The 10,632-nt window shown below is 35.5% G+C and overlaps 2 protein-coding genes across 2 annotated transcripts in view; one reads left to right on the plus strand and one right to left on the minus strand.

Moving 5' to 3' along the window:
* Positions 1–7,245, plus strand: part of LOC117793375 (dopamine D2-like receptor) — a 69,144-nt gene extending 61,899 nt beyond the window's left edge. Inside the window, exons 7-13 of the mRNA XM_034633680.1 lie at positions 315–424; positions 500–752; positions 1,127–1,425; positions 5,242–5,490; positions 6,381–6,515; positions 6,786–6,886; positions 7,002–7,245. Of these exons, the coding sequence (XP_034489571.1) occupies positions 315–424; positions 500–752; positions 1,127–1,425; positions 5,242–5,490; positions 6,381–6,515; positions 6,786–6,886; positions 7,002–7,213 (1,359 nt within the window). The 3' untranslated portion in view covers positions 7,214–7,245. The remainder of the gene's footprint in view (positions 1–314; positions 425–499; positions 753–1,126; positions 1,426–5,241; positions 5,491–6,380; positions 6,516–6,785; positions 6,887–7,001) is intronic.
* LOC117793376 (centrosomin-like) lies at positions 2,722–3,852 on the minus strand. The gene is made up of 4 exons (XM_034633683.1): positions 3,451–3,852; positions 3,319–3,387; positions 3,073–3,255; positions 2,722–3,010 (listed from the first exon to the last, which is right to left on the minus strand). Exons 1-4 carry the CDS (start codon positions 3,799–3,801, stop codon positions 2,897–2,899), a joined length of 717 nt encoding a protein of 238 aa, XP_034489574.1. The 5' UTR covers positions 3,802–3,852; the 3' UTR covers positions 2,722–2,896.
* Positions 7,246–10,632: the final 3,387 nt, after the last annotated feature.

Raw genomic sequence — 10,632 nt, forward strand, 5'->3', positions numbered from 1 at the left:
TTTTAATGCATGTTGGGCGTCAAAATATTAAAACAATTGTTATTTTGTGAGAAAAATATGTTTACATTCGTCTGAGGTCAAATTTGTTGCAATATTTGTGAAATATTTTAACTTTTGTCAAAGGAATATGAAATTTGACTACTGAATCATAATCGTTGAGCGCCAAAATATTTATTACCTCAAGAAAAGAGCATTGAGATGACAGAAAAAATGTTTAAATTAAATTCCTTTTAAATTTGAAGCTGTCATATTTACAAATTCAACAGCAGCTAATATTCAAAAATTCTGAATAATAATTGTATTTGTTGTTGCAGGTGAATGGTGCATGGGCCTTGCCTAATGTTGTTTGTGATTTCTATATAGCCATGGATGTGATATGCTCTACTTCATCGATTTTTAATTTAGTTGCCATTTCAATAGACAGGTGAGAGCGCATTTCTAATTTCTCCAGTCCCCCTCTGTGCATTAATAATTACATGGTCTTTTGTGTATCCGACAGATACATCGCTGTGACGCAGCCAATAAAATATGCCAAGCACAAAAACAGTCGCCGTGTTTGCCTTACGATACTATTGGTGTGGGCGATATCGGCAGCTATCGGATCACCGATAGTTCTGGGATTAAACAACACACCCAATCGGGAGCCGGATGTGTGCGCATTCTATAACGCCGACTTTATACTGTATTCATCGCTAAGCAGCTTCTATATACCATGTATAATCATGGTATTTCTGTATTGGAACATATTTAAGGTGAGCAAACAAAACACACATCACATAATACACAACACACAATACACAACACACGCGAGCTAATCAAAAACGGATTTGGATTCCAAGTGCGATTTCCATTCCCATTTTGATGGGATGATGTCGATGATGATGACGATGACGATAACGATGACGATGATAATGCCAATGCCAATGCAGTCTGCTGATTTATGCACAATTTCCCATCAAATTACAAAGTCAGATTTGTTTACACACATTAGCTGAGCGTGACATTGTGATAGCAGGGACATTCATGGGTGGCAGCATCAAAGTGCAAGCGCAGCATTATTAAACAATTCTTTTCTCCCCTCCCCTCTCCTCTCTTCTCTCCTCTACTCTCTTCCCATTGTAAACAGGCGCTGCGCAGCCGTGCTCGGAAACAACGGGCTGCCCGCAAGCCGCATCTGTCGGAGCTAACGGGAGGCAGCGTTATCGAGAACATTGCACAAACACGCCGCCTGGCGGAGACGGCACTTGATAGCAGTCGGCACGCAAGCCGCATTCTGCCAGACGAGCCGGCGACCAACACCGCCAGCGGCTCGAACGAGGAGGAGGATGAGAACGCCATATCGCCCGATATCGATGATTGTCATGTCATTGTGAACGATAAGTCCACGGAGTTTATGCTCGCCACAGTGGTCGAGGAGACCGGCAAGTAAGTAACAAAGTGGCCTCAATCCACCACGACCAAACAGTCAAAGTCCAGTTAGCAAGGTATGCTGGCAATTCAATGGAAATTCTTGTGATGATGGCACTTTTCACGCCAGCCATAAAATAGAAAGTGTGATAGGAAACTGAGAGCGTGGACTGAAACGTTAACGATAGAAAAAACAGGAAAAAAAAGACTGAAACTGAAACTGAAAGAGGAATATTGGAAATATGCTGCAAGTTAAAGAAAAGAGGTTGTGTCTAGTTGGAAAACTTTATGACACAATGAAATAATTGATTACTTAAATTCTACTTGATAATTGAGAATGCCATCATATTATTATAATATTATATCAAAGTTGTTTTTATTTTTCTTATTTTATGTTTATTTTATCTCATTTTTAATAATTGATTACTTAAATTCTACTTGATAATTGAGAAAACCAACATATTATTATATTATTATATCAAAGTTGTTTTTATTTTTCTTATTTTATGTTTAGTTCTTCTCATTTTTATTTTTAATTATTGTAAATTCGATTTGCACTCAATGATAGCGAAAAATAATGAATTAATTCTGTTAAATATATATTTTTATCGTTCATATTCATATTTACTTTTATTTTAAATATTTTAAATTCTTTCATTATCTCTTCTCATTTTTAGTTTCAATTTATTTTGGCAACCTTGCGAGCACTCGCAGTTACAAGTAAGGTAGTAAATATTTGAGTGAGTGTATTGCCCAATTTTGGGGCTCATCTGGTGACCAGTTTTAGTTGCAAGTGCCACCACGTGCGGCACGTAAAAGATAAGCAGGCAGCTTGAGTAGCTCCTTCGACAGCTGCTGACACAACAAATTCGTTGAGTACTCCCAATGCATTTAGTGGCGGCCAAAGGAAAATTGTCAATGTACGAGAACGAGTACTAGTACGAGTACTCGTAATTGCATCTTCTTGACACTCGGCGCACTCTCTGCTCGACTGGCAGCAAACCCAATTCGCTCAGTTCGCCACTTGCTCATTTAAATTCACACGCGCTGCAATCAAATGAAAATCCAAAATGAGCACTCAGAATTCTGCCAAGCCAACCAAACGTTGCAGATTCTTTCTCATTCCCAAATGTCGCTGAGTTGGGACTGGGACAATCTCCCTTTGCTTCCATTGCAATTCTCGCTTTAAGAGATTCGACAATTTATTGACATTGCTTTCAAACACCAACAATTTTCTTGCCTTCGAAGACTTTGGCGCGTTTAACCGTAATTAAAGTCAGTAAAGTAGCTGATAAAAAAAATAATGCTGTCTACGTCTACAATGAATTTTATTGATACAGCTAATTAAAATTAACTGATTAATTGCTAATCGGAATATTGTATGCTGCCAAAATATAAATTTTTTTTTTCTAAGTCATGGCGAATCATAACAATCGGTTTATTTGCGACATAGAAAGATCAATTAATTGCCTCGTTTGCATAGGATAATTTAAGAATCTTTGGGGACACGTTGTGACTTGATGCCCTTTTCTATGGTCTTCAGTACGTTATTTAATTTGGTTTTACAAAGCTTTAACTCGAACTTTTGCATCTTAATGATGTCCTAATAATTGTTAATATTACGTTAGTTTTACACTATGTAAATGCATTTCAATTTGTACATACATTGGAGAGACTGGTATACGCTAAATGCTTCTCGGACATCTCAAGTAATTCAATGATTTCTCTTTCTTTCCCTTTTATTTCATCTTTGCAAATGTCTATAGATTTAAGGCTATTTGTGAGTTTTTGGCTAAGAGAATTTACTTCACTCTTAGCCGCTTCTAGTTCATCATTCTGTTTAATAATCTGGAAGTAGTGTGATGAGTTTAGATAGGAAGAGATGACAGTGCATCAAATTGGTCTACATACCAAGAGGTTCATATTTTCAATGTTGGCTGCTGCCTTAGAGTTTTCTTCAGATTGCTCCTCAACCTTTGACTGTACGGCAATAGAATATTGTAATTAATTGATTAGGATTTAGTTTTTATTAACATTTCGAACCTCTAAGAGACTTATGTATTCATCTTGTTCCGCAATTTCCGACTGAGTACTCATCGCATGGTTTTTGAAGATCTGCTCGTGCCGTGTTATCGCCATTGCTGCTTCTTTTAGCAGATCTACCTTGGCCTTGATTTCATTGTTGAGCACATCAATCATCTTTTGTGTTTCGTCGAGTTTTTTTGCCATGTCGTCATATTCCATACCTCTCGGTTTTTTTAATTTGTTTTCGTCTATGATAAACAGTTTCAGCTTTAAGTTGAAGTTCTCCTTTCTGAGTTTTTGATTCTCTTCGGCAATATCACTCAAATTACAGCTAGTACTTGTACTTTGATGATCAGAAGACAGATCCATGCTTGGACTTATGCAATAAAGATATTCCGATAACACGCAAAAAACAGTTAATAATAAAAAATCAGCTGAGCGGTAAATTATACTTGTGTAAAAGTAAAAAAATATAAAAAACGCGTTGTATTCGAGAACTTAAAAATATAAGATGAGATAAGTGTAAGCAGATGTTGACTATTGAGGCTTGTAAAAAAGTGTTTCCTTAAATTGTACATCCACGCGTACTTGGATCGTCAGAAGTTTGATTTTTAAAACAAATATTACATAACAAAAATTGTATTTTTTGAATTTAATTGATAAAAAATATTTCTTGTTTGTCGAACTGACTTTTAATTATTACAAATGACATAAGTCCCAATTATTTTAAACTTAAAATAGCTTATACAAATTTTGAAATTGAAAAATAGAAAATTAAAGCAATTGAAGGCAAGAATTTTGGTATTTCTCAGTCATAAAGGTCATATATTTGTTATAAAGTATTTTTTATAACAATAAATTGACTTTTAAATTCTAAGAATATTTTATTATCCCCCATATAATATGAAATCCCCAACATTCCGTATAAGTGCTCAGTTACGTTAAGTGAAAAATTCAACCTTTAATCAGCCAGTCAGAAGAAAAAAAAAGTTGGAATACAAGAGAAGCTTTTGATTTGGTCCACTTGATCAGTTTTAATGGGCTCTGGTAGAGTTAGACCCTCTGGAAGGGCACTTTCAAAAACTGAAGCACTTGTTGGGAAGGACAACAATCAACGGATGTCGTTGATTGGTGGCCAGAATACAAGGGGAATGTTAAGCGCAGTCAATTAGCGAACTGATGGGCTACTTAATCCAATAAGGACATGAAAAAAACCATTATTGATAGGCCGTTGGACGAGAAGTCCGAAGAGACCGAAGAGACCGAAAGGAGCTGGGATGAAGCGGCCAAGCCGAGAAACGACCGAACGAACAAACCATATTGAAAAGTTTTTCTTTTTCCTCTACCAAAGGGCTACCGCGAGGGAATATAATTGGGAAACAGCTATTTTGTGTTGCTCTCTCTCATACTCACACTCACACTCTCACTCACTCTCTCTTTTGCTCTCTTTCTGTGAGCACTCAATGTCCACTTAGTGAACCGCCTGTCGGATGGCAGGGCCAGGGTCAGGGCAGTGTCAGGTCAGGGAAAAATAAATCTCAATAATTCAATTAATGCGTCACTTAATTAAAACTCAATTTTTGCCTTGTTTTTAATTGACGTTGCGCACCGTTTTCTCTTCCACTTGCCTCTTCAAATTTGCTGTTCTGGTTGCTGTTGTTGTTGCCATTGCCTGGATGACTGTCTGACTGTCTGACTGTGTTTCTGCCTTTGATTGATTGGCATTGCCGGATTGCGTTTGATTGCCATCATCACCAACACCATCATCTGGCTGTGCTCGTCCCTTTGATATCATCGTCCTCGTGACAGCAGCGTTGTGGCACAGATCACCACACAGCCGCAGCTGGTTGTTGCCGATCCGAATGGTAATCATGATTCTGGTTATGCTGCATCAAACGTTGACGATGTCCTTGCAGGAGTGAGCGTTGGTGCCGCCGTCAGCAGCACAACGCCGCCGGACAGTCCAGTGCCCAGTGGCGCCACCTTGCAGCGTTCCAGTGTCAGCAGTCGCCGCAATACCGCCGAGGACTCGCCCAAGCGCGTTGAGCCAGCTCTCAGGTTTGTTCCATTCCCTACTTAGTTATCATAATTATAATTATTTATTATATTTTAAACCTTTCAATACTAATCAGAGAACGACATCGGGCGATTGAAAAACATTTATACTTGTTCAACATTCTTTTAAAAATGCCTTTGTGCTCAAGCAATTAAACTTTCACAGTCAAAAATGTTCTAAGATGATTTAATTATTTAAGTCAATCAAACGTGCCTTTCATTTTAATATTGAATATAAATCAGGGACCGTAAGTAATGGCTTTTTTTAAATACAAAAATCACTCAAAATTAATGATTATTTTTGATAAAAAAAAAATAAAAATAAAACTAAAAAATAATGATTATAAATAATTTTTACTTCGCCGATATGGTTACATATTCTTGATCTATGACTTAATACCTTTCATATGATGCATCACATGTCGAAAAGATTAACACAGAAGCCATAAACTATTTTTGAGTTTTATTTTGAGCGAAAAAAATAAAAATCATTCAGAATCATTATATTTGAGTTTAATTTTTTTGAGCAAAATAATGATTATCGGTGAAGAAAATCATCAAAATCATTATATAATCATTATAGCGTGATTTTAAAAAAAAAAACATGTAATGATTACAGTGCCTGATATAAATATTGAATATAAAAAAGTTTTTTAAATAAACTCGCTTAGATTTCATCAAACATCTAGCCAATTTAATTTTAGCTTTTTATAAAATGTATTTATTCATGAATATACAAATATATTACAAATAATAGATTTCTAAAACTGTGGAATTTTTCTCAGTATACTTGCACATTCAGAAAATTATTGGCCACCTGCTGCCTAAGTCCAAATCCAAATCCAAAGCTAACCAATTGTTTTTATTTTGTTTTGTTTGCCTTGCAGCAGCAGCGTCGCCATGAAGCCATTATCCTTTGTGCGGTACGGCGTACAGGAGGCCATGACTTTGGCACGCAACGACTCCACGCTATCGACCACATCGAAAACGTCCTCGCGCAAGGATAAAAAAAACTCGCAGGCGTCAAGGTGAGTATCGTGACTGGGCCAAATTGCAGTTATTAGCCAAGTTTGGCTAATAGCTCAAGAGCCAACTGGCGTTGGCGTTGCCATTGCCCTAATCCAAAACCAGCCCCACCCTGACTCATAATATTATTTGTGTGCTTTACCCTCAACTTGACTCTGCCTCACGCTGCTGCATGCAACATGGAATGCAATTTACTCTGGCTTATTATCCTGTCGCTGATGTTGGTATTGGTGTTGGTCCTCGGTGTCTTTGCATGCGCTCTGTGGGCGTAGATTCACGATATATAAGGTGCACAAGGCCTCCAAAAAGAAACGCGAGAAATCGTCGGCCAAAAAGGAACGCAAGGCCACCAAAACACTGGCCATCGTTTTGGGTAAGTCGAGGTTAATCCCCATGCGTTTATTGTTATCATCATTTGACTTGAAGTCAGTGTGAAATTTAATTGATTCGAAATTTGCATTTTGAATTTCATTTCGAATCGTTTAAAGGTGTCTTTCTGTTCTGCTGGCTGCCATTCTTCACGTGCAACATTATGGACGCGATGTGCGCCAAATTTGAAAAAGACTGCCGGCCGGGTCTGACGGCTTTTATGTTAACCACTTGGCTTGGCTATATCAATAGCTTTGTCAACCCCGTTATCTATACAATATTCAATCCCGAATTTCGTAAGGCATTCAAGAAGATCATGCACATGGGGTGATTATTAAATACTATAACAATAGCAGCTAGAAAGATGAAAACAAAAGTGGATTAAGTGAATTAATTAATACGAGTATTCTTTATAAGGCAGAACTAAAATATTTATTGTTTTCGTCTGCTCATCAAATTGTAAGTACACGATAATCGATAAGCGATATGCGACTATCGATTGTCGCAACTCAAAACTCGAACTGTGCCAAATGCAACCAAATGAAATTGAACTCAAAGCTCGAAACTCAATTAGACTCATAAGATTGTTAGTAGTCTCAACCGAATAGACATACTCACTCGGATCTAGTCTAAGTAAACCTATATATTATATATGTATCTAACTATGTAAGTAAGTACATTTCTATAATATACTATAGTCGTTATGTTTATGTATATAGCTCTGTAAATAGCGTCTAAGATTTGATCTAAACTGTATGTACTATACTATACATATAATGTTATGTTGAGCATTATTATGAGCTGTAGGCTAGGCAACAATTTTTAACATTTAGCTAAAGTCTAATTCTAGTTAATATCATATGCAGCTATATTACGTATACGTAATATGAGTACAGACTGCAATTGTACCCATATACGGTTAATGATGTGAGATCATTTAGGAATTAAAACAATTCGCTTTCAAAAAAATCTATAAACAAGACATAAGTTATTACTTCCACACATATCCTTATAAATTTTAATGAATTTTGTGGCCCCGTCGTAGTTGTTGCGTCTACACACTGAACTGCCCCCACGAAAACTTAGTCTACGTTTTTTGATAAGCTGGAAAGCAAAAATCCCACGATTGCATGGCATATCCTTCAGATGCAACTGTAACTACTTATAAATATATATACCACGATGATAGACATTTTGAAATCCCCGCCTCCCTCTTTTGATACTTGATAAATGCTGTATTACGCGTTAATCGATTGAGCAAAAATTTTAACCGATGGCACACATCCTATCGATAACATGTCCCCTCTTGTAACGATAAGGTGCGTCCATTGGTTAAAGAGTACATACATTTACATACATATATATCTGTATAATAAGTACCCCTGAGCAGCGACTCAAAGTCAGCGCCCCACACGAATTCACCAAGTTGATAAGCCGAATTGCAAGCGATAGAGAATTGGTCAAGGATCTTACGTCTAACCCAGGGTATGATTTTTATCGATAAACTTGACATTCAAGTAGCCATCGGTTAATGATATTTCTTTACTGACCAATATTGTTCTAATTTTGATTGTCGATAACAAATTGAAAGTTTATCATCCAAGTAATGTACGATTTGGCTATTTGAATCTTTATCGATCATTTTCATATGAACTATTCTCGTAATCAAACTTGACCAACAGACGAATACAAATTGCACACACACACACACAAACACACACACGACCACACACATAGAAAGTAATGAGCCCCACAAAATAAAAAAAAAATACATATTTCAAATGGCGCTGACTTTGATTCATTCTGCTTGAAGCACATTCCTTGGTTGAATTCTAGAATAAATCAAACTGATGTCAGAATATGTGTATGAATGTTGAAGCATAGAATGTTCTTAGTAAAATGTAAGCGCATTTAAAACGAGTCTAAGCTCGCATATATATTTACATATGTAGTTATCGATAGGAGGTAAATAAGTACATAAGTCTTAAGTCCCAACCAATAAAGCGCACCAAGTGCGATACAAAAGTCAAAAATACTGAGTCAGTATTTATGTTACATGCATTGACTTGCCCACAACTAAAGTAAGAATAAGTACTAAACATATGTACGTACTTAAATGAAGCTTATACGTATGTACTTCAAGTCGGTGCTGGTACTTAAATAAACTACACTGTAAGTTGCATCAGGGTATCTAAAGCGTAGGCTTACAAATTACTAGAGGTAAGCAGCAACCGCATACGATTCTCTTCTTGAGAGATATACTATAATAAATCAAACAAATAAAGTATGTGTATAATGAAAAAAATTAAATGCAATTTGGAACACGGACCAAAATATGTACGATTCCGTCTCGAGTTCGCATATTCGAAAGTGTTGTAGAAAACTAGCTGAGAGTCGAACACAAAGGATCTGGATCACTATTACATAATGACACTGACATACTCAACCATCCACAAATACACTAAAAATAGGTTGGAAAATAATGAAATAAGAAAACTATTAGACAAAACTTATGAAACGGAATATGCAAACGATGAGCTTTCATTTCAAACTGCTTGGAGTATGCCCCTTGCTCACAACCAAAGAAATAAACAAAATGGACGCGAATTTGAATCGGCATCGTGTAAACACACACACTCACACGCATTCTCAAACACACACTCAGACAGATTTTGGTCCCTGATTTCAATAACCGTCCTCTTCATTGTTTCTATGTGACAAATAATGTATATTTGAAAGTTACAATATACTATACATAAAATATTAAAACTAAATACTGAAATAATACCAAAATAGTGCATAAGTACTTAGTTGTTGACTTGGCTAAGCGTTTCCAGCTCAACAAATTTTTATACTTTCCTAAACAAAATGATGAAGAAAGCAAAGAAAAGAATTGAAATCGTGGTATTGTTTTTTTTTTTTTTTTTGTCTGAAATCATAGTGAAAATTAATTCTAAAATACTTGAGATTCTTATAGGTGCATTAGGTGTGTTGGGCCCTAGAATATAAGTATACGTAAGATCGTGAAGGAGAAAAGGATATTGTGCAATATTGGATGTAGCATTAAGTATCAGTAATTTTCCAAGAAACAAACCAAAAGCATTATGAAAAATGCTTTAGTTAAGTTCTTCCAAAGAAACGCTTATTAGTTATAAAAGATATGAAAAAGAGAGTTATGCATGTTTGGTTAGTAAACAGGAGAACAAACAAATCGAAAATTGGATAGATGGATGTTGGATTTTTGGTTTGAATCAATACACAACAATATTATATTATATACGTACGAGTGTTGTTGAGTTTTGAGTTTGTTTAAATTTAAGATTAAAAGAATAACATTAATTAATCGATTGTACATTTGCATTATGCTATTTATTGAATGTTAAATTTGTTTTCTAATTATAATCCGTATATATTTAGAATCATACTTTTAAGATCCCTCCGCATTATCCTCAATGTGTAATGTGTAACCTAAAAGGCAATTTAAATAACAAAGAGGCTAAATAAAATACTGAAACATTTCTTAAAAACAATATAAAGATTACATATTTATGTACTTATAACAACAAGCAAATACACAACCAAACTACACAGCACAGCAAACAATTAAAAATGCAAATAAATAAATTGTGTAAAACGTTCACAATACAAAAGGAAAAAAAAAGAAACATAAAAGTATATAAAAACTGAAACTATTTTAAAGCAATGATAATGTTTGTATTTTTTTTTTAGAATTAATCGAACCTAAATTAA

Source organism: Drosophila innubila, chromosome X, assembly GCF_004354385.1.
Source record: "Drosophila innubila isolate TH190305 chromosome X, UK_Dinn_1.0, whole genome shotgun sequence".
NCBI classification, from domain to species: Eukaryota; Metazoa; Arthropoda; class Insecta; order Diptera; family Drosophilidae; genus Drosophila; species Drosophila innubila.

Bases quoted from the DNA above. Each gene is read 5' to 3' on its own strand.
- LOC117793376 (XM_034633683.1), bottom strand. From the start codon at position 3,801: ATGGATCTGTCTTCTGATCATCAAAGTACAAGTACTAGCTGTAATTTG. The intron at 3,256-3,318 runs GTATGTAGACCA...CACTACTTCCAG, and splicing joins TTGAAAATATGAACCTCTTG to ATTATTAAACAGAATGATGA. The intron at 3,011-3,072 runs GTATGTACAAAT...AACAATTATTAG, and splicing joins CGTATACCAGTCTCTCCAAT to GACATCATTAAGATGCAAAA.